At 45.6% G+C, this 23966-nt stretch overlaps 1 protein-coding gene across 1 annotated transcript in view; it reads right to left on the bottom strand.

The window, feature by feature from the left end:
- Positions 1-23966, bottom strand: part of LOC311309729 (E3 ubiquitin-protein ligase rnf213-alpha-like) — a gene marked incomplete at its 5' end in the record, with an annotated part of 63259 nt that overhangs the window by 5972 nt on the left and 33321 nt on the right. The window contains 33 exons of the mRNA XM_084439052.1: positions 350-444; positions 886-1060; positions 1256-1412; positions 1682-1782; positions 1896-1930; positions 2042-2117; positions 2396-2641; positions 3084-3194; positions 3300-3422; positions 4199-4387; positions 4787-5023; positions 5437-5551; positions 6471-6573; positions 6745-6911; positions 7107-7289; positions 7626-7726; positions 7849-7969; positions 8361-8548; positions 8657-8869; positions 8997-9154; positions 9385-9515; positions 9647-9838; positions 9961-10102; positions 10191-10344; positions 10511-10575; positions 10682-10804; positions 17626-17750; positions 17829-17942; positions 18055-18179; positions 18284-21898; positions 21991-22146; positions 22232-22413; positions 22503-23781. Of these exons, the coding sequence (XP_084295178.1) occupies positions 350-444; positions 886-1060; positions 1256-1412; positions 1682-1782; positions 1896-1930; positions 2042-2117; positions 2396-2641; positions 3084-3194; positions 3300-3422; positions 4199-4387; positions 4787-5023; positions 5437-5551; positions 6471-6573; positions 6745-6911; positions 7107-7289; positions 7626-7726; positions 7849-7969; positions 8361-8548; positions 8657-8869; positions 8997-9154; positions 9385-9515; positions 9647-9838; positions 9961-10102; positions 10191-10344; positions 10511-10575; positions 10682-10804; positions 17626-17750; positions 17829-17942; positions 18055-18179; positions 18284-21898; positions 21991-22146; positions 22232-22413; positions 22503-23781 (9297 nt within the window). The remainder of the gene's footprint in view (positions 1-349; positions 445-885; positions 1061-1255; positions 1413-1681; positions 1783-1895; positions 1931-2041; positions 2118-2395; positions 2642-3083; positions 3195-3299; positions 3423-4198; positions 4388-4786; positions 5024-5436; positions 5552-6470; positions 6574-6744; positions 6912-7106; positions 7290-7625; positions 7727-7848; positions 7970-8360; positions 8549-8656; positions 8870-8996; positions 9155-9384; positions 9516-9646; positions 9839-9960; positions 10103-10190; positions 10345-10510; positions 10576-10681; positions 10805-17625; positions 17751-17828; positions 17943-18054; positions 18180-18283; positions 21899-21990; positions 22147-22231; positions 22414-22502; positions 23782-23966) is intronic.

Raw genomic sequence — 23966 nt, 5'->3', positions numbered from 1 at the left:
CTACTTTGTAGTTCGTTCTCATAAGACCACCGCCATTTGTTTGTGTGTGACATCACTTCCCTGTCCTGTTCGTCCTGATTGACGTCACTTCCTCTCCCACGAATATAAGAAATATATTACACTCCCTCGTTCATTCATTCATTCTGAGCTAAGGAAACACTTCCTGTTCTAGGATCCTTTTTGCAAATTGTAACACAGAATAAACCTATTGTCTTCGTTGGATAAACCGGCGGAGAGGAGAAATGGGGGGGAAAAAAGGACAGGGAGGAAAAAAGTGTTCGAGGGTCTCACAGAGGTGCCAGAGGGCTGTTTGTCTGTGCGGTGCACGTCAAGATGTTCCCGTGGCTACCTTGAGCTGCAGGGTGATGATGTCACTGCCGACGGTGGTCTCCCAGGCGTTTCTGGCCTCTTTGGTGGAGAGCAGGTTATCATATCGAACAGGCCCTGGAACATGGATGGTAAGCAGGTTATCATATCGAACAGGCCCTGGAACATGGACGGTAAGCAGGTTATCATATCGAACAGGCCCTGGAACATGGACGGTAAGCAGGTTATCATATCGATCAGGCCCTGGAACATGGACGGTAAGCAGGTTATCATATCGAACAGGCCCTGGAACATGGACGGTAAGCAGGTTATCATATCGAACAGGCCCTGGAACATGGACGGTAAGCAGGTTATCATATCGAACAGGCCCTGGAACATGGACGGTAAACAGTCTTCAATGGAATTCAAAAGTTCTTTCAACTCAAAGTTCTCCCGATACACTTAAGGGGGTCTACCCCTCTGTCAAGCACAGCTGAAAGTGAGTGAGAATGGAACCATCTGATCTTGAGGTATACGAGGACGGATGGGGGACGGTGAGACTTGTTAGTGGTCTCTTACACTGTCCAGGCTGGTGAGGCTCCAGCAGGCTGCTGATCACCAGGTGGACGGCGCTGACCGTGTCGTCCACTCCCTTCCCCAGGGACCTGGTCAGCTGACCCAGGTCCTTCTGCAGGTGGTCCACCAGGAACACCCCTGGGTCTGGCACCTGAGGCTGGATGATAGCGCCGATGGGCTGGAACCAGCAAAGAAAAAGAGAGAGATCAAAGGGAGAGGGAGAGAGAGAGAGAGAGAGAGAGAGAAATACTTAAGAGTTGTGGTACTGGCTGAGCTTTGTGTGTGTGTGTGTGTGTGTGTGTGTGTGTGTGTGTGTGTGTGTGTGTGTGCACGCGCGGAGTACGTGTGTGTGTCTGTGTGCGTGCGTGTTTACCTGAGGGTGGAGGCTGGCCCCCATCAGCATGGCCATGTGTGTGAGCAGGCGGACCAGGTTGAAGGGTACAGGGGACATGTCCTTGGTGTCCCGCATGGCGGGGTCGTCCCTGCGTCGGGGGTCTCCCAGCACGTGGCCAGGCTGGGTGCGGTCCCCCCTGAGGACGGGCACAAGACAGTCTCATTCTCCGCGGTTGGAACTCAGCAGCTAAAGTAGCCAACTTACAGACACGTATCCATTTGGACTATATATCCATCTGTACTCAGTCCTGACGACTTGGGCCTTGGGCCCCAAAAAAAAGGCTTTGCTACTCTATTTCCATTGGTCTACCAAGCGTATCCATGTATCGAGTCAGTAAAGATGCGTAGTTTTGTGAGGCCTAATGGCCTCTCTCAGCCGACTGCAACGATCGCGCCCCCCACTCACATGATCTGAATTGCAGTGAAGCCCTGGACCGGTCTGTGGTTGAGCCCCCCGATCTCGGCCCCGCAGTCCAGACAGCGACTCTTCTCCATCGGTTGGCCGCACTTCGAGGACGGGGAGAGAGGTCGGCGTGAGAAAATGCGGCCGGGCTACGAAGAAGCTAAACTCCGAAACTGAGGCCGAATAATTCCGACGGACTGAGCGAAACTCAACGTACCTCGCCGATGGTGCAAGGGTGACCGTTTGGACAAACTGTGGAAAGGTTTAAGAAAGCTTGATGACTATTGGAAGGGGACAGTATAACCACGTCTTGAATCTTGCATGTTCAAACGGCCGTGTTGGGTTTCCCAGGCCTGTACTTACAGTACCACTGCAGTGGCCCCATGGCCTGATGAGCAACTGCTAGCATGTCCTCTGGCATGGTTGGGAGGAAGGCTCTCTGAAGAAACAAACATAAACAATACATGTGAAATTACTACAGAAAGAGAGAGAGCGAGAGAGAGAGAGAGAAAGAGGGAGAGGCGGATGGGAAGGGGGAGAGAGAGGGAGAGAAAAGAGGAGAGAGTGAGATGAGAGAATGCGAGAGAGAAAGAACGCCAGTTCAGCCGCAGGAGTCGAACCAGAAAGACAGTTAAGCTGCAGTTAAGCTTGTTGGAGGACAAACTGAGCCCGGTGGGCACCAGTTAAAATACGGACGGGGGGACAGCCCGTGCCCACCTGCATGTTGACCGGCGCCAGCGCCAGCTGCTGGAGAGGCACCAGAACCCCGTGGGGGTGCCCACAGAGCAGGACGGCGGCCAGGTGCACGGTCATCTCCACCGCCGCGCACTCCGCTCCCGGGGCGCCGGGCCGGACGCCGAGCGGGCCCAGTCGGTTGGCCACGAGTGCCTGGGCGAAAGCCTTCGCCTCTGGGCTGGCCAATACCCTGGAGGCCTGGATGAATGCCACCAACGCTTGGCATTGCTAGGGGGAGGACAGGAACATTCAAACTGAGTAGTGAACTATAAAGACACAAGCCTTGTTTGTTTATGCTCTGAGGCGACGTTAAAGGGGTAAGTGTGCTATTTTGGACATTTAGCCATTTAGACATCTAACCCTAACCCTATTTTTGGTCCGTCTACGATGAACCTGAAACATAGAGACCATAATTTCACTGATTCTTCCAGTTTTTCTGCAGGCTCTTACTGGGCTACAATGGGAGTCAACAGGGCACCCGTTCATGTGTTGGAAAATCTATAAATGTGCTTTTCCAAGACAGGAACTATACTGGAACTAATAGTGGAACAATCAGTGAAAAAATGATCTATGTTTCAGGTTCATGGTAGACAGACCACAAACAGGGCTGAATGTCCAAAATAGCACACTACCCCTTTAAGAGCATCAAGTTTGCTGTGGGGCTACTGACCTCTGGCTTGGGGTGGAAGGTGGGGTTGGTAGCTCTGTAGAGAGAGGTGACTTCTCTGAACAGAGCCAGAAGCAGGTAAACTGCCCTCTTCTGTGGCAGACAAGTACAACTCTACACACGGGCACAGACAAACACACAAACATGCATTATTTGTAAACAACGTAAAATATATCGCTTGCATGTCAGTTGCGTATTCAAAACGAAGTACAGCGTTACCTTGCAAGCCTCGTCTATCCCCTCCGCTTTGCCATCCATCATGGTCTTGGCAACAGCATCTCGGACAGCCTTGTAATCCTCTCCACACACGAGGTACTGGTCTATAGGGCTGCCCTCCTCAACCTGAGACAGAGCACAGACAGAGGGAGCACAAACAACACAATGGTACAATAGAACCGTAATGAAAGACGCACACAGTTGCAGCAGGTCAATAACAAAACACACACATGACCACCTAACAAGATACTGTACAGCAGCGTTTCGCAACTGGTGGGTTGCGACCCATCGTTTTGATTGGGTCGCAGCCTCGTGGCGGTTTCCCTTTTCTTTTCTTTTTATTTAAGGGATTTTAAAATATATATATATTTATAGAGAAAATGTTGGGTTTTTATTTTGCAGGACACACAATTCAATTCAATAATTTCAATAATTTATTTACGAGACATGACAGGAAGTGGGCTAACGTTAGCGTGTGCCAATGTTGTGTTATGTGTCACTGACTGACACGCGCCGGTCAAAATTGACACGTCAGTATCACAGCGGATCGGATGGCTGCTGTCAATCGAGCATTGTACGCTAGTATAGCTAAACATGGCGAAACGCAAGTACGACGCAAACTACCTTAAATATGGGTTTTCCTACATTGAAGACAGTAAAGGGCAAAAACCGCAGTGTGTTATGTGCAGTGAGGTGTTGGCACATGACAACTGTATGAAGGCATTCTGTATTGTTGCACTATCTTTCTATTTTTGTGGAATAAATTTGAGTGCTGTGGAATAAATGTGGGTCGCGACTTCATGATAAGGAAAAATGTGGGTCCTGAGGCTCCACCAGTTGAGAACCACTGCTGTACAGTGTTGGCCTCAAAGACACAAAGAGAGAATGTGGCCGACAGTTACCCGTTGCAGAAGCTCTTCGGGGAAAAGCCAGCGGACGTCGGCCACTTTCAGAAGCTTCTGGACAAACTCCACTCCATGTTGGCTGCAGATCTTGCGGATCAGATAGACCCTGTACCAGTCATTCCCACTGCGACGACACAGGTCCACCACGCTGGACAGGAAGGCTTCAGTTCCATTCTGGAATCCCTCCTGGGTTTCTATTGAACCATAAGGAGAGAGAGGAGTCAAATATTTTGTTTTCAAGCGGACATAGCCGATTCACACGCTAAAGAAGACTGCCTTGCCCAAAACATCCGCGTGGCAATTACAAAGTCAATTTGGAGGTCTGTCTTGAGCTTTTTTTAATTTTCGAATTTTAGGCTCCAGCACCCACTCCAGTTATAATATTATCGTGGGTTTAGGGTGTTGTATCATATTGTTTATGAAAACAGTCTAACCAATCAGATGGTATCACTGTTGGGCTTGTAGCACACTTACACCACAAGTAACTCATGGGTCCTAAACTGTCATTGTGTTTCTTGGTAGCACACAACAATCCAAAGATAGTTTTGAAATGTTAATGCGTTTGAATCCTGTATTGCTAAATACTTGTACAATGGTTATGCAGGATGAGGTACCTGCAGCAGCCAGTTTGTCCACCAGGAGGCCAGCAGCCATGTCCAGACACGCCCGTGTCCTGGCCACCTGCTGCAGGTACTCCACCGTGGCAGCCTGGGCCGAGGTGGCGTCCGACTGCAGGAAGTCCCCCAGGAAGACGCTCTCATCCCGCAGACAGGCCTGCTGCTCCGCCACCGTGTGACACTGCATCCTCTCAAACATGGAGTCCTGGAAACAACAGAGAACAGAGAAAATCTTGGGGTCAGTTCCGTTTCAATTCAGTAATTTCATGTTTTAGATTGAAGTAAAAATTCCCATAATTGACGTTATGTTATTTAAAAAATATATACTCTAAGAGATCAATGATAAGAAGCTAGTGCATTAAATTATTGTATTTCACATTTTAGATTAAACCATCATTCCCTGAACTGAAAGGGATTTGATGACACCCTGCTCTCCAGTTCATCAGTCAAGCATCAGTCAAGCCACAACATCTGTGGACTCCATCTTTATCTGTACAGTATGAAGCTATGATGATGTGTTCATTTTTTTTAGATTCATACAGTGGGTTTTTAATGCTGTGTTTTCATGTAGCTATCATTGGGAAGTGCCACTTTAACAAAATAGTCATAGTCAAGTACCTCCAGGCAGTTGACGTAGAGGGAGTAGAGTTCGGTTTTGTCCGTCTCCTGCAGGATGTTGCTTTGTTCAACTGCCACCAGGTGCTGCTGCAGGTAGGACTTCACATGGTCGAAGCTTCGCAACAAAAATGAGATTCAAACAATGGCCAAATCTGCGTCCTGAAGGTACCTGCACACTGCCCCAACCAACTCCCAGAACCCAACACTCTAAGGTTGGCAGTTATACAATGTTGGAAGTTTAAAATGTATTATGTTCTGTTGAGATATTGTCTGCGAAACGTGTTGCCACCATATGGCATCATCATCCTACAAATATAATATTCTCAAACTTATTCCAACAACAATAAGATCAGAGGTTGATATGGCATTATCACAACGTATGCAATTGTCTTGTATTGTATCTGTACTCATGGAATTTCAAGTCAGACTATGTGTTTTTCCTACTGATATTGAGTTATTGAAGAATAATTGTTTATTTCCTACTGTTATTGAATTATTGAAATGGTAATTACCTTTTTCTTAATATTATTGAACTATTGAGTGATATTTCTTTGATGAATTATATTTTGGCTCTATAGTCTGTAATGGCATGAAGCTAATAAAAGCTAATTTAGTCATACTAAATTCATAAACGTTGACCTAGTTAAAGAGACATGGCTGTTATATTGTGACATAGAATGCTATATTATTATAGGCACACATGCGCTACCAGTAGGCTCTTCCTGTTGAACTGCTGACATATTGAACTGTATTGACTGGCGTGTTTCTTAGAATTCTAGACTCAAAGTGCATAAATCAAACACTGTTTCAATTTATTGCGATAAATTTGATTAAATTTGATCACGGTTTATCATTATACCGGTTATCGTTACATCCCTATTCACCAACAACAAAAAATAATTCCAACCAGCGCCAACAATCACCAACAAAGAGCACACCGATCAAACATGGGTGTTGGTTGGCGTTGGTTGGGACAGTGTGCAGGCACCTTACAGTATACATTTAAGAACAGACACTAGATCCCTGCATCTCACCTGTACTTTAGCAGCAGTTTGAGGACTACCGAACGAACCACTGGGTTTTTATCAACAGAGTCATCGAAGGGAGAGAGAGCCTTGGTCAACATCTGACGACGTCCTGGTCGAAAGGAACAATATAATAAGACACACACACACACACACACAAACACTACTGTCCACTGCACTGAGAATAGGCCCACCTGGCCTATTCTGACACACACACGCACGCGCGCGCACACACACAGACACACACACACACGCACAAAGGAAGAACAAGTCAGTTCCATACTTCTGACGCAGGAGAGGGGTTGGGCCTCCACCATGAGGAAGGAGAGCAGGTGAAGGATGATGTTGTGGCAGGGGGGAGAGTTGTCCTTGAAGCACACCGTAGAGACCAGGTCTATGAAAAAAGCATTGCACTGCTTCCTGAACTGGGCGTTCTGGCTGATGAGTTGTCTGCAATTAAAAATAGGAAACAAAAATAAATCACAAATGGCCTTCTTCATCCTATAATATTGATTAAATTGACACATCAAAAGGGGTCAACTTGTGAGCCTGACAACAGTGTCACTCAATCATCAAGCAAAATTAAAAATTAAAAAAAGCATCTTGTCTTCATTAAACCTCTGAAATCCAGATGACTGTGCTCACCGTATTTCCTCTGAGGACCTGAGGTCGAGGTCGTCAGGGACAGGCTCAATGCAGAGAGGACAGAACATCTGGCCTGGGATCAGCCACTGTCTGATGCAGGCCAGGCAGAAGATGTGATGGCACGGCAGGATTAGGGGGTCCTGGGGGTCGTCCAGACAGACCGGGCACGGCTGGAGGCCGAACCTGGACAAAGCGTTACAACAGAGAAGGATTAGGCATCCTTCACTCATAACCCATAGTCTAGTTTGGTTTTTCACTTCCGTTTAACCCTTTTTTAAACCCGACAAGACCCTTGAGGTTAAACACCTCTTTCATGAGAGAGGTCTGACAAGACTGTTGGTGGGTAAAGTAAAAATAAATTATAAAACAAAAATACAATACAACACAACATGTAATCCCACGTTTCGGCCTTGTTATCATACAATATACCTGTATCTCTAGTAGGTGATGTTATGACTGAGGTAAATACACCTGCTGTAAGAGCAGTACACAGCAGAGAAAAACACCACCATACTGTACCTGAAGATACGTTCACTGGCTCCATCTTTGCAGGCTTTCAAGATACCGATCACCTCTTCAAACGGCTTCTGCATTTTGAGGTCTGGATTCTTTTCCAGTACCTTGATGGGAGTGACAGATAGAACACATGATACACGATATCAATTTGAAGAGAACACCTCGTTCTGTATTGTGCAGAGCAATTCCAGTGTTTGGTGTCAGCAAGGAGATGCAACAGGCTTACTTGGCCCAGCTGCCGTGTGTGCTCCAGGACAAGTGTGTTCAAGTTCTCCTCCACCCCCTCGATGCCCAGCAATATGTGCTCCACAAACAAGGAGAGGGAGAAGATGCGGTTCCACCCGGTCCTAAAAGGAACCACAGGAACATCAACTCACACAGTCTGACTGATGTATGGCGTAGTGTTTAATATCAATAGCAATCAAGATACAAAAGTGAAGAAATAAATACTTTTAATGACTTTGCACCTCTTCAATCTGAAATTGTATTGAAATCGTGCAGTCTGCTAAAGTACATCTGATCGGGGCTTGTAAAGTAGCTAATCTAGGACCGGTTGTACCTTTTTAATGTGACAGACAGTTGAGGACCTGATCTTAGATCAACACTTCTACTCTGAAACACTGTATAGTCAATGATGTTCAATCAATCAATCAATCAATCAAAGCTTTATTTATATAGCGCATTTCATACCCAGAGGCAACACAATGCGCTTAATGATAAGATTCATGTGGAACTCACTGGACTCTGCGAGCCATGGTCCTGCATCTCTCCCCGTAGTGCCTCATGCTCTCCTCGGAGAAGACGAGCTCTATGGGGACCTGGAGCTTCTTGACTTGCCTGAGCCAGGCCTGTCGCTGGGAGTCTGTGTCCAGAGCCTCTGGCTCCAGGAACTCCACACAGGCAATCGCTGCATACACATCCTGAACCTGGGGGGTTGGAAATTGCATTTCCATTTGTGGCGTTTAAAAATTGGGAGTGTTTGGGTTGCCACGACAAGCGTAATTACAGGAGGAAGGTTCAAGGCAGAGTCTCACCAGCTCCAGCCCCTCTCTGGTAGGGGTGTTCCTTAGGAGATATTCGGCCAACTGGGGCTCCATGCGGATCATCCTGGAGAGGTTCTGCAGCCTGTTCTTAAACTCATGGTAGGCCGCATGGATCCAGGGCAGTGACGTCACTTCGTTTTCCATGGCGTCGTCGTGACGCAATCGCAGTTCGTCAACACAGCAGTTCAAGGCAGCAGAGAGAAGCTGGAGGGTTTGAGAGAGTGTTCATTAACTCATACACACACACATTCACAAAACACAATATAATAACAACCCATTAGAAGAGTGAACCATAAAAGGATTATGGTGGACATATAAAAGATGCCACTACCTGTAGATTGTCCTGGGAGGCCAGGTTCATGGTCATGCAGATGAAATCCTGAAGGTATCTGTGGAAAAACTCTGTCTGCATCTCCTTGTCTGCTTTCCTGATGTATCGGCCCAGTGGAGTCTTCCAGAAAAACTCCTCAAACTGATGTTGGGTTTGGCCTGTCAGATGATGGGCAAACACAATATTATTCACATGACAGTGAAACGAGTACAGTGTGATGTTAAGTTGTACTGATGAAAGATAGAACAGTAATCTAAAAGCTTGTCAGGCTCAACTCTTTTCAAACACACCGACTTGGAGGTGTTGAGGTGCTGTTGCTCATGAACGATCATAAAATAAAGAATGGACTGCCATCACATGCTGACAAATATATCTAATTTGCCATTACCTTCACGTTGCAGAGCATGAACCCAGAGTTCATCCAGGTAGTCCTTGATTCTCCAGCTGAAAGGCATGCTGCAGCCAACATTCTTATCCAAGGTGATGTAGTTCTGAACCAGAATGGTACTGGACTCAGCGCTGTGAACAGATAGGTGGTTTAAGAGTGAGAGAATTTGTTACAATGGGTCAGTTTCACAGATCCAAGCCTGGTCCTAATCTTGGATAATAGTCTTACTTTATGACAAAGTTACACCACTAATTCTACTTACTTTCGGTCCACTCTTGTACAGGGGACATCCAGTAGTTTATCATTCCCAAAGATGTCAAGCCACAGCTTCTTGACAGGCTCTTCAGAGTTGGTGTCCAGCAATATGTCCAGGTTACGGTCGCGGTCGATGACAGAGACCAGTTGAGCCAGGAAGGGAATGACCACAGCTTGGACACGTTTCCATAGGGTGTGTCTGTCAGGGTACAAAAACAGTTAAGTAAGGTGTGAGTCTAAAGTTCAAGATGGACTTCCAAATCCATTAACTGTTTTGCTGCCTTGGTTTTCGAAGGTGAAAAGTGCTAAGTATCGTCTCACCTGAATGTTCCCCCCTCCTGCAAGGCATCAATGTTGGACGCTTCCTTGATGACCCAGTTGTTTTTGTTTGATGAGAGGGTATTGCCATCGTAGGTCACCAGAAGGGAATGAAGACGTTTCTTCACAGTTCTCAGGAACTCTCCTTTGTACATAAAAGGAAAAAAGTTAGTATCATGAAAGGATGGTATTAAGATAATTAACAGAACAGAGTTGACACATCTGACTCATACCTCTTATTTCCTCATTGTCAGTCAGGAGAGCCAAAAGTATCTCCACTCTACTGGTGCTGCGGGAACCTCCCTCTACCTGGTCTCTGAGCATGCCCACTGCACTCTGCACACAGCTACGCACCAGTGCTGTAGTGTCAACAAAATTCTCCCAGCCCTGTGAGTAAAGCAGTGAACACAACATCACCAAACATGAAGAAGCTGCTCAAACAAAATACTGGTAATGGGAAAACCATTATTAAACAAACCAATAAACCAATAAATTATATAAAAACATTGGAAAACCAATAAATTATATAACACATCTCTCAATTTAAACTCACAGTTTGGTCCACATGTTCCATCTCATGTTGCTCTGCCTCCGTGTACATGTCATCGACCTCCATAGCTGTGTAAACATTGAGTTCTTGTTATTTTGAAAATATGAATTAATGTTTACAGGAATAAGGACAACACCCCAAGAAAATGTCATACAAATGAGTGTTGACATTCACCTTCAGGCTGATCCTGCCTTTCTTCAAACAGTTGGCTGATCGTCAGGTTTCGCAAGGCTTTGATGTCTGACACGATATCCTTGGACCTTCTCAGATCATCAATATGAACTGATCTCCAGGGATCTTTGGGAATTACACATTTCATTGTTACCTTCAAGTGTATCATGTTGAAGAGCTACATTATAAGTAGGGGTGTAACGGTACATGTATTCGTACCGTACCGTACGGTACGAATACACTCTGCTACTTTGAACCTTTCACTCTCTCTGCCATCGCTTCTGTCACTGTGAAAACGAGTCCTCGCATCGCACGCGTGTGTGCGCCCCCCACACTCCCCCCCTCAGTTCGGCTCCCTCACACAGCGAAATAGGCTATACATGGGGACCTTTGTAATCCATCTCCCATCTAATTGTACCGCAAGTTACTTAGGCCTACCATATTTTGCCGAGCACATAAGTCATTTGATATAGGCTAGGCTACAGTTCCGTGCGACCTGTCTGTGATTTGGAAACGAGTAGCCTAGTGTCATCATATCAGTGCACAACTCACATTTGTCAGTGGGCTCGCGTTGATATTCAGTCGTCCTCATTACTGTCCTCCTGAGGTAAAACTATTAATTCTGTTTGTTTGCCTTAGCCTAATACAGTGGTTCCCAAAGTGGGGGTCGCGACCCCCCGAGTAAAAGTATAATATTTACATTCTAAATAACACAATGCAGATACAGATTTTTTTTTAAATGTCATCAGCCTATAACGATCTTCTTTGTCCACACGTCACCCCTGAGGCGACAACATCCCATCAGGCAAGCCCGATTTAATGCACGGGCTTACCGGGGCTTCAGCCCCAGGGCCCAACGGCGTAAAGGGCCCACAGCCCACTGTGGGCCCTTTCCGCTGCACAGTCCGCTACGGGCGTGTTGCGTTCCTTGGAGCGGACTCGAAGTGGTTTAAGTTCAAAGCTCCGCTAATATAAGCGCGATTCGATTGCCGATTTGATTGGCTCTGTGACTGGAGTATTTACATACCGTGATTTGATTAGCTGGTAATTTGACTGGCTGCTTGAGTGAAGTTTTGTGAGCGACTTCGACTTGAGAGACGACATAATATAGCCAAAGATGTCAATGGAAACTCAAAGAAAAGTGAAAGTGGGTCGACTAAACGTAAAAAAACAAAGCGATAAATTAGAAAGGGAAACACATTTACTGACAAAAATCCCAAAGTTAACGGGGTATTTCAAAGTAGCTGCAAGTGCTGGGCCTGAGGACGAAGACCCTGCGTCAACATTGGCCGATGAGTCACCGGCAGTTAGAGCTGAGGAGACGGGCAACATCTGCCACAAGCAGGCTAGGCCTTTTGCACTACCAGATATTTTGAGCTTGTAAACGAGAATTACAAGTTTAATTAACAAGGTCGATTAACGTTCTACTCCATTGTAACAGGGCCATAATCAAAGCTATTAATTACACCGATGTAGGCTACGCCTACGATGGATGCCCTGTCAAAGTAGCTAGCTACCTGCCTGGCTGTGCAACTGTGCAACAGGGCTATGTTCTATAGCTAAAGCATAGCTTGACTCGTATTTGTAAATGTAGCGAAAGCTTTAGCTAAATTCAGCTGCTGCAATGCTTCATAAGAGATACCAGTCAGATTAATAAGAAAGATGGACCTGTCTTCAGTATTTCCAAACATGGATATAGCCTTAAGGATTTACTTAACTCTGCCTGTATCCAATGCCTCTCGAGAGCGCTCCTTTTCAAAACTCAGACCTCAAAAACAAACTGCGCTCTACAATGGGACAAGAAAGACTGAACCACTTGACATTGATGTCTTTGGAAAATGACATTCTTAGAGCCCTTTACTGCTCTAATTAAGAACTTTGCCAGGCGTAAAGCCAAGAAGAAGCCTTTTTAAAGGTAAGAATGCATTGAATGCAAATCAAATTTAAACCTAAGGCATTATTAGCCTACCTGCGCGTTTCTATTGATCAGTAGGCTATCTTATGCTTGCTGTACTTGTGAGTGGACAGAATGATGCGTGCAGCCAGGTTGTATGTGATGAATACGTTTTTGTTCTTGATGCTCAGGGCTTGTGTTGGTGAGGGAGGGGGGTTAAAAGGAGCGTGCCTGCGTCATTAGTTAGATGTTGGCGCTAGAGTGTGGATGTTGAGTTGCTGGACCGGAGTGTGTGCGCCTAGCTTAAGAGTAGAATTGTACATTTTGACTTATAAATATGAAACTTGGCTCAAATAATAAGCAAATTAATAATGCAAATGCTGAGTTGCAGAGATTGTTACAATATAGTAAAATTGTGTGTGTGTTGGTAGCAGTGGCGGGGGTGGTGTTGCTGGTGGTGGTGAGGGTACTGTTACTGGGAGGGGGGGGGGGGGGGGGCTAGGAAAATGCCTTGCCCCGGGGCCCATGGGTGCCTTAATGCGGGCCTGCCATCAGGTCATTTGCAGCGTCAAATAAATATATTTCTAACGCGTGCAAATTGCTAATTAGCCAAATCCTAAAAAGCTTGCATTATTTTCCTAAAATGAAACGTTGGTTAATACCGACCAAAGATAAAGCAGAGAGGGCAGCAGAGAAGAGCGGGGAAGCAGTTCCACCAGAGAGGCCACCGACACCTGAGCATGCCGAGTCTTGTGGTAACTTTACGGGAGGAGACCACCGTGTGGCTAAGGCCAAGGGAACCCACAAGCAGTCGGACCACCAGTCTGCCTCCAAGAGTCGAAAGTATAGAGAGGAATATATCCGGTATGGATTCGCATGCATCGTTATCAACGAAGTACAACATCCCCAGTGTGTCGTGTGCACGGAGTTGCTTGCAAATGAAAGCCTAAAGCCCGTAAAAATGCTTCGACACTTGAAAACCAAGCACCCATCCCTCGCTGAGAAATCACCAGACTTTTTCCGCCGAAAGGAGCGAGAGTTCCTAGGCCAAAATAAAGTGCTAACGGAACAAGCAACAATCCCCACCAAAGGGCAAAAGGCATCATATGAGGTGGCGTACTTAATTGCACAGGCAAAAAAGCCACACACAATCGGGGAAACCTTAATCAAACCCGCTGCTATAGCTATAAGTCGGAATATGCATGGGGATAAACTGGCCCGTGAGATTGAATCAGTGCCGCTGTCTGACAATACCATTGCCCGGCGCATCACCGACCTAGCCCAGGACATAAAGGCTCAACTGATTGACAGAGTAAAGAAAGCAGGGAGATATGCTTTGCAGTTAGATGAAACCACAGATATAGCAAACGAGCCCAGCTGCTTGTATTCGTCAGATACAGTTTTGATGGAAAACTCGAGGACATGCTAATGTGCACTGCGCTGGATGGGACGTGCACAGGCCAGGACATTTTCACAAAACTTGACAACAAACTAAAGGAAAAGGGGCTGTCCTGGGACGAGTGCATCAGTGTTATACTGATAGTGCTGGGGCGATGCTGGGGAAAAATAAAGGACTGAAGTCAAGAGTCTTACAAGTGGCGCCTCACGTAAAGTTCACGCACTGTATGATACATAGAGAAGTTCTTGCAAGCAAAACACTCGACCCTGAGCTTAAAAGCAAGGGCGTAGTTTTGGTTTCAACATCGGTAGGGACCATATAACAGTGTAGCCTGCATACACATTTTTTGCTGGGGAAGAGAGGTTAAACCTCTTAAATATGCATATATTTATGAAATTGAATAATACTAATACAGTGTATCACATCCTGCCTGCTGCTGCGTCCCTCCACTCTCTCTTTCTCTCTCGGTTGCTGCTGCGTCCCTCCACTCTCTCTCTCAACTGCTGCTGTGTTTCATATATAAAAATGATTTGATAAAAATTGAGATTTTCATTGGATTTTTAGACTGACATTCAACTCATAAATTCTTGATATATCTGTCCATTAGGGGAGTCACAAAATACCAGAAATTTAGTTGGCAATACCAATTGAGAAATTCCACAATCCTGGATACCCAATTCGATACCATAGTTGGAAAAAATGTACTTCAACATACACTACTTTATCTTACTTTATTCACTTAACACCCTCCGGCCAATATGTGAGGAAAATTATGGGATTCCAGTTAGCAAGTATAGCCTAAGTTAGCTAATAACTGTAGGCCTAAGAAAACAGGCTACACAGGGTATAAAGAAAAACAGACCCGAGTCCTCATAAAAGTAACTTTAACAGCTCGATCACACGGGCTGGCTAATCTCTAGTATTCCGTTTCCCCTATAATTGTAACAAGAACCCATGTCAGGCTAAAACAATGTATTTATTTTTACATCAAAACTTACGACTTTAATATCACTGACGTTTTTTAGCATAAGTTAATGGGAATTTAATATGGCGAAAATTAGCATCACGTCTAGCACAGACTGGGTTTGACAAAGCTATAGCTAGCTAATAGCCCGGCTAGTATGCTGACACTAACGGTTGTTAGTTGTGAGGACGCCGTGATGTCCCACTCAATTAAATCTCTGGTCGGCAGCTAATGTATAATAATGTAATGGCTGCTGCTATCCTAATGTTACAGGATGATAGAAACCGTCTTAACAGTTTGCTAGCTAGCCAGCTATAGGCTATCACCAGTTGATAATTTGCCACAATGTAAAGACAAGTGATGTTAGTTTAGGTAACGTTAGCTAGCACCAACCTAGCTGGTTTTCACGTGGCTAATGCCTACATTAGCTACTTAGTTTACCAGTAACTAGCTAACCTAGCTAACGCTAACGTTACTTACAGTTGCGGAGAAATGCTCCTAATATCCCTCATCCTCTTCGGAGGGGGAGGCGATCGCCTGGCGGAGGCATAAAAAATACTGGGATGGCACATTCACGGTGGAGGAAAGGGGTAGGCGGTCTAATGTAACTCCGAACATAATGCAAAGTAATTAGTTAACTCACTCAAAATGTTACCAATTATGTCCTTCCAAACTATGGGAAGGCCATCTAAATGATCTAATATCCTCCACTCCAAAGATAATGCGAACAAGATCGCTTAAAAGTTGGTAGGGACAATTTGGGCCTCCCAAAATGTTGGTAGGGACATGTCCCGATCGTCCATACGCAAACCTACGCCCTTGCTTAAAAGTGTTCTTGATACTGCGGTAAAAATGGTCAACTATATAAAATCACGGCCACTCAACACCAGACTGTTTGCCACTCTCTGCAACGAACTGGGCTCGGAGCATGAGGGCCTACTGTTCCATACTGAGGTGAGGTGGCTTTCCCGGGGAAATGTTCTCACCCGGCTGTATGAGCTGCGGGATGAGGTGCGCTCATTTCTGATGGAGAACAGGTCCCAGCTCGCTGACCACCTGACTGACCCTGACTGGCTAACAAGGCTAGCGTATTTGTCTTGCATATTTGGCAAACTGAATGGGCTTAATATGTCATTGCAAGGTGAAAACACAAACATTCTGTCGCTGAATGATAAAATCCACACATTCGTGAGGAAACTAGAACATTGGACTGCGCGAGTTGAAATGGGAAGGATATGTTTCCTGAGCTGGACGAATTCATGGAGGAAAATGAACTGAGCGTTAACACCGTGAAGAAGTTTATCACTACCCACCTTCAAGCCGTCCTGGAACGCTTTAACAAGTATTTCCCAGAGGAAACGGCTCCGGAACAATATGACTGGATAAGATCACCATTCACTGTAATATCTGGACAACACCTGCGATCCGACCTGGAGGACGTACTGTCAAGCGATCGATCCCTGAAGACAGTATTTCAGTCCAAGACGCTGGCTGAGTTCTGGATTTCAGTCGAGAGGGAATACCCACAGCTATCCAAGGCCGCAATGGAGGTACTGATGCCGTTTGGATCTACCTACTTATGCGAAAATACTTTCTCGGCACTGACCTACATAAAAAATAAGTACAGATCGCGACTGAACGTGGAGGATGATCTCAGAGTTGCCGTCTCCAAAATTAAACCCAGACTGGACTTACTGTGCGCCAAGCATAGTGCCCATCCATCGCATTAGGTAAGCTTACTAAATGTAATTACTATATACATTAATATTATAGTTGTTAGGCTGTTATGTTATTTTGTGTTGTGTGCCGTTTATGCCCGTGTTTGAATAGCGTAGGCCTAGTAGTGCGTGTGCGCGCGGACATTTAACCACCTCCGGGGATAGTGGGGGTCGCGAGTCTCTGGCACCGTTATTATGTGGGTCGCGGGCTGAAAAGTTTGGGAACCCCTGGCCTAATACACCGTAATGAAACACAGGTAGGCTAAGGGAATAATTTATATATCACAGAGGTTCCAATGTAGGCTATAGTCCTTGCAATGAGAGAAATGAAACTCCGAAGCTGCACACAGCGCGCGCTCATTTGTACACGCACGTTTGCACACATAGTCTATATCTCTGTGGGAAAAAAGGCAGATTTATTTTTTAGTAAAGATTTTAAATTATTTAGTTTAAATTTTTATTGCATTTAATTTGTTTCAAATAATTGATTCAAAAACATATTTTTAAGTAGGCTATTCGTTTTTATTTCCTTTTCTACTGCTGGGGACATCGTCACTCTTCCCTGTCTGCTGACAGTGTTGACATTTTTCTAGCCAAAAATATGAAGGTTGAGTGAAGTGGGGTAAATGGGGTATGAATGAGGGAGAAACACTTAAAAGAAAATGAAACAGCATTGTAAGCTATTCCACTGGTCAACATTCTTTTTTTGTTTTGTTATGTTGTTGTTGTTTTTTTTTGGGGGGGGGGGGGGGGCAGTGATGCAGCCTGAAAGGTATTGCTGTTTGTAAATAAAATTATATTAAAAAGATTGATTCAAGATCATTTTCAAAGAATAGAAAAGGAATCAGAGTAGTGCAGGCGCGCCGCTCTTGAGCCGAACCGAGACGTCCATACCGAGATACGTACCGAACCGTGATGTTTTCGTACCGTTACACCCCTAATTATAGCCTATGTATTTCCAGAACACCTTACCTCCATGGAATCCGACATAGGAAGTTCCTCCTTCCATTCTTGGCAGTTTGGTAATAAAGTAGACAAATACCTTGCCACCCATCTCCTCATTTTTTAATTTGCCGATTTCATTTATGGCAGAGTACCTAAGAACAATAGACAAACTGTTAGAACCCTATTTAGTTCTATAGATTGATAAAGCACATATTTTTGACATGACCTACTTTGCTGATGCAATGAGATTTGCGCTGTGGGATGCTTCATCAAAATCAGACTGAATGATGAGTATCCTGTTGCCAGATGGATTCTGTCTCTCATTTTCTCTAGTCAGAAAATGCCTAAAGCAATAATATTGAGTTTTATAGGCAGACCACGTATAGCAGTTAGTTTCAATTCATACAGAAGAATTTCACAAATTATCGTCTTGTCTAAAATATGCTAAGAACTGACCTGATCTTCTTCAGGAAAGAGTGCTCTGTGTCAAACTGCTGTAGGGCAAGAAGCTCCACGTTATGCACCACCTCCTGCAGCGGTCCAATGTCAGATGCTGTCAGAAGTCTGGAGAAAGTTGTCACCTACAGTAAAGAAATTGATCAAGAATTATGAGTGATGTAAAGTAAAATGGACAACTGAGAAAAATAGAGTTTAGGTACAGTATGAATAGTCAATAAATATTTACCTCTGTGAAAGAGGAGTGGCACTGGTCAGTCTGATGTGTGTGAGAGAAGATGAAGTCAGGCAGAGAACTGTGCTTCTGCTCTTCGAAGTAGACCTTCGCCAGATATTCACTCTCCACTTTAGGGAGACTGGCACAGTCCAGCCGTACAATAGAGTCTGGGGTGGCACAGTTGAGCATTATGAGTTTTGCCTCATCCAGTACCTTTCTTTGGGGGTCTGTGGTGTCCTCCATCTCTCCCTTCTGTTTCTCTGTCACTTGAAGGACCACAGAAGCACATGTGTCTGAATGGTAGCCGATGAAAATATCAGGTGGCAGGTACTTGTGCGTCAGTGGAGCCATGCCATGTTGGCTGTTGAGAGCAATGAACTTTCCCACCCATTGCTCTAGTTCTTGGACAATTCTCCTTTGCTCACTCTTGAGGACAGTGTGGATGTCCAAGTAGTGTTTCTCCAGCCTGTTGATGAGAGGGATCGGGAACTGTCTGTAGACCACCTCTTTTTCTTCAATGACAATGAGCCTGAAGTCTTTGTGCACTCTGCATTTGACACGATGGGTTCCCAGTCCCAAGTCCACATACTTCTGTCCTCCCAGGCTGACATAGTACTGGTTGAGAGCATCATAGAGGCTTTCATAAAGATTCTGCAAGTTCAGGAGCACAACGGTTCGACCGGTTTCCATGCAGATCTTGACTCTGTTGATGTTGCGGCAGATCTGGGTGTATTCTTGGTCCTTGGGGAAGCTTGAGCCAAAGATGATCTCAGGCTGGCAGGTCTCTGAGAAGAAGGTCTGCTGTAGGATCTGTAGTGCAGCATAGTTTTTAGTCAGAACCAGCAAGTAGCGGCACTCTTCCTCCTGACCAATAGCTCTGATGTTTTCTCTCACAAGCTCAATGGTGCTGATGCTCTCCAGATCTGGTTTGATCTGTAGCCTGTTGCTGAAGACGGTGACTGCGTCCACGTCATCTCTGCCACTGAAGTTTCTCAGAACAGCCTCCACAATCTTCTCTGCACTCGGGGTCTGTTCTGTAGCCTTAGTGATGGCAAAAACCATCTTGATCAAGCTGTAGTAGTCACGCAGGCCAAAGAAGCCTTTTCCCTGTTTACGGCAGATCGTCAGGTAGGCCCTGGCAAAAGGCTGAAAGAAATCACTGACCTTGGCCAGAATCATTTCGTCGGATGAACATATGCCTTTAGCACTCTTGATCAGCTCCTTCTCATCTGGGTCACCACGGGAGACAAAAATGCCTCTGTTCATCTTGGCAGGGTCCAATGCCCAGTTGGAGATGCCAATGAATCCAACCTTTTTGTGGGGTAGGGGCTCATCATCGATGCATCCCTCTTCCAACAGCGGATGGAGGGTTTTCAAAGGCATTTTAGGGGAGTCCTCAGCCAAGCCGATTTCATCCAACACCACCACAGAAATGTACTCTTTCAGATTCTTTCCCTCCTGGAAACGGCCGCATTGCTTGAACGTGTTGATGATGCCTTCTGGTGTGGAGTGAGGGCTGCACTGGAAAGACACCAAGTGAATCTGTTTCAGCCTCTTGTAGAGGTCGGAGTGTGCAGCTTGGCCCTGCATGGCATCAGCAACCAAGGTTTTTGACAGCGATTTTGAGCTTCCTGGTTTTCCTACCAAGAAGAGTGGGATTCTCAGCTCAATGCAGATCACCATCATGAAGACATTCTCCTTGAGTGCATTGTTTCGTGCAATCGTGTGTCCCATAGGCACTCCATTCAGAAGGAGATCCTGCATGACCGAGATTTCTTGCATCAATTTCACTGGAGTGTATGTTTCAGGTAGGCTTTTGCAGATTCTGCGTCTGTACTTCTCTTTGTTTTCCAAGCAGGCGTGGTAGCACACTCCAGCTGCTATCACCAGTGACCACAAGACTGGATCCCTTTCCTCCAGATCTCTCTGGTTCCTCTCACCCCTTTCAGCATTCTGTTTCTCCTTGAACTGCTGAAGCTCCGCGAATAGCATCTCATGGTGTTTGTAGAACCAGACAAAAGCTTGCATACAACGTTCCACGTCCCTCAAGCTTACAAAGCTGCATTCGTCTTTCCTTGTCCGCATGTACCTCTGCGACGTGGACAGGACATCTGTGATCACTGCGACATATTCTGTACCGATTGTGTTGGTAGCAACCACCCTCTGAACAATTTGTTGGATGTACATTTTCTCGGTATGATCATTGAGCTGTCCGAAGTCCCAAACCAGAGGGATCATGCTAGGTGGCAGCGACTGTACTCTGTACACCAACTGGCGGAGAGGGATGGACCCCAGCTTTTCATCCGTCTCTTCAGCTCCGACTCGGTATCCGAGGCCAGCTGATTCCAACCTCTGAATCATTTCATCGGTGTGTTTTCTGTAGGGGTTGCATGCAGCAATGATTTGCAAGCCACAGTTGGGCGTCAAACGTTCTCCTTCGACGGTGTTGTCACAGAGGATCTCCTTAATACTGCTGATGGCTTCTGTGGTGTTGGCCTCGTCAAAGAAGAGGACAGATTCAAAGCCGTAGTCTTGTTTGTTGGTAAATGCAATGACTTCTGCCTCTCTGACTTTGGTGTAAATCATGTTTGAGCTTGTTCCTCCATGCACTTTCACCAGCTTAAGGTTCTCAGTAGCAACTCCACTCCTCCGCAACTCACAGAGGAACTTGATGAGCCTCGTCTTCCCACAACCTGTCTCTCCCATGATTATGACGGGAATGCCACACCTGAATCGCATGTGGATTGCCAACATCTTCAATATGTTGTCAGTGGTCAGCTCATAGGTCTCATCAGGATCAAGAGGCCACTGGATTCCCAGAACATTGCAGATGCGTTCAATTTTTTCTCCTCGAGGAAGTTGATCAAAGTCAATGTTGAAAGGGACCCTCTGTAGCTTTAAGCCTTCGTACAGCTCTCTCGTCATGATGTTCCTTCTGATCACACATCGTGTAGATGGATCAATGGCGTCAACAGAGTTCTGTTCATTGGGTTGAAGGTGGAAGCCAATGAAGGTCATGGACACATGATCATCATTGAAGAAGATGTACGGATGTGGTTCTGACTCCCATCGCTTCCTGATCTGGAATGGGGCCAGGTCTTCATCAGTCACTCCAGTTAGGTCCATCAGCTGCCTCCCAGGACTTTGATCAGAGATGCTGAGTGATGGAGTGGCAAAGTCCTTTGCCATCAGAATCATGAAGTTCACCACAAAGGTCTTGAATCCCTGAAGTGTGTCCCCTGTGATCAAGGGATCACAGAAAACCGATGTCTCACAGTCCCTTAGCTGAAGGTTTAGGAACCATGCAAAGTTCCTCAACTCCGCCCATGATGGGTCCATGATTCCACAGTGCATGAGGAGCATCTGTAGACATTCTCCATATGTCCCTTCAACTCCCTTGTACACAAAGGTATCAAGATCCTCATGGTTATAGAACCGTTTGAGGTACTGGTATGGTCTTTGAAAAGCTCCGCTTCTGAACTCCTGATCATCCATGAGCGGGTCCTCTGACTTCACATGGATGGACTGATCTTCTTGCATCCTCATTTCCAGCTCCAGAACCTCTTTTGGAGGACGGCAAGTGATTGTCGGGAACACATCCAGAAATGTGGAGTTCGCACTTGGACCCTGTGAACACAGAAAAACACAAAAAGTGAAGGTCTCACATCATTACAACATGTAAATGTACAATCTTTAACACAAGAGACTTAAAACCATACCTTTCTCAAGGCATTTATAGGCAACTTCACTGGTGACTGTAGGATCTCGATGACATAAAGTTGCTTGCCACTGCATTTCCACATCCTTCCCTCTGAGTCCATCAAGTAACGCAGGACCAGCAGTTTGAACAGGAATTCATAGAGGCCTTTCTGCACCTGTTGGAACATTTAATAAAATAAACACCTATACTTTATATAAATATTTAGAACCCCCATCGCTTTGTTAAATATGTGTATTTACCGAGGATGTGACATCAAACTGGAAGATGGTCAGTTCCGTTTTCTTGGGGGTACTGAGCAGAGACTGAAGAATGATGTTTTCATCAACCTTTGGCTCAATCAAGCGGATACATTTCAGCAGTGAGGGTTTCTTGGTGCCTTGCCTCAGTTTTTCATACATCCTCTTGATATAGAGTGATTTACCTTCAAGTAAAAAAAACAGGTCATCAGACTAGAATCATGGACAGTACATCACAGCCCTTTACAAATACTCATATGCATAACACACTCACCGACACCAGCTCTTTCAGATGACACAACTCCAACACACAGTCTGTCTTTAAACACGGCAGCAGCACTGCACTCCTCTGTTGGGACAGTGAAGTGTCTGTTGAGGTATTTCTGAATGATCCCCAAGGGCTCCTGGGGCACCATGTGCAATCTGTATTGGCTGAAGGCTGAGGGAAGGTATGCATGCTCTCTGTCTGAGCTGCAGATGATCACAAGCCTGTAGTCGTTCCTGCTTTGCATTTTCATTTGCTGAAAGAAGTTCTCGACTTTGGAGCTCACTTCGTAGGTCAGCTGATCCCCGTACAGCATGGTGTGGATCTTCACTCCTCTGTAGCCTGTGGTAAGGCAGCGTCTGAGGAAAAGCTCCACCTGCTCGAAAGGCGTAGAGGAGTTGCACAAGAGCACCTCATCGTAAGTGGGCAGTGGCTCATGTTTGCTAGTCATGTAAATGGAGATGCAGGATGTCAAGACTTCGTCGTGTGGACACACAATGAGGTTTGGGTTCCCGACAGCTAGACCATTGGGCATCTCTCTCACAATGAGGTTTTCCTTCCTCTCATCAGAGACATCTTCAATCCTGTCATCATCGTTGGCCAGTAGCTCCAGAAGTCTTCCAAGGCTTCTGACATCAAGGGTATTAGGGAGGAAGTTCTTCATGTCTTTCATGTAAGCATTCCACATCAAATCCAGCTTCCTTGTGCCACTAGCTTGTTCCACAAGACTTGGCAGATTGTCTGGGGGATCCGACTCAACCATGAATACTGGACTTCTCTCTACACTACTCGACACCTCAACAAAGGTCTGAAAGTCAATGTCCTCATTTTGCTCTGGTGGTTTGGTGAGGATTTCGTACTGAAGCACATGCCACACCTGTCTCATATGTGAGGCTTTGCAGCTGGGCTTGACAAAAGAGAGCATCATGAGAACTTGGTCCTCCAAACTGGTCATTTTCTGCTGAGTCAACTTACTGCACAGGTAGACAATTTGCTCGGCGGTGTAGTAGTTCAGGTGGTAAAAATGAGATCTCTGTTTATCTATGAAGTCCTCCCAATACTTCAGACAGGTCTCCATTTTCCTGCACAGTTCAGGAAGCTGCTCCACCACGTTTCCCTCCACCATAATGACAGTGATGACACAGTCTAGATGGAAGTCCATAATAACCCCTGGAACGTTGCTGCTTGAGTTACAGGTGATATGGGCCTCCCAGTGTCGGAAAAGGGGATTCCCTGCAGTATAAAGGGCAATGAATGCCACAGCTAGTCTTTGAACCCCGGCGAAGACCTGAGAAAAAGAGCAGAAAGTGATCCATCACTTATTACTCTTGATGCTTACTACTCATGTTGTTTAAAACATGGCACACCTCCCTTATAAAGCATGTTTACTGAGAATTGATTAGATGCTAGGATTGGGTGATATCAACATTTTTAAACCTTTAAAAGACCCCCCCCCCCAAAAAAAAAAAAAGA

This window comes from Borostomias antarcticus (assembly GCF_949987555.1).
Source record: "Borostomias antarcticus genome assembly, chromosome: 5".
NCBI lineage: Eukaryota > Metazoa > Chordata > Actinopteri > Stomiiformes > Stomiidae > Borostomias > Borostomias antarcticus.
This window is presented reverse-complemented; position numbering and strand designations above follow the sequence as displayed.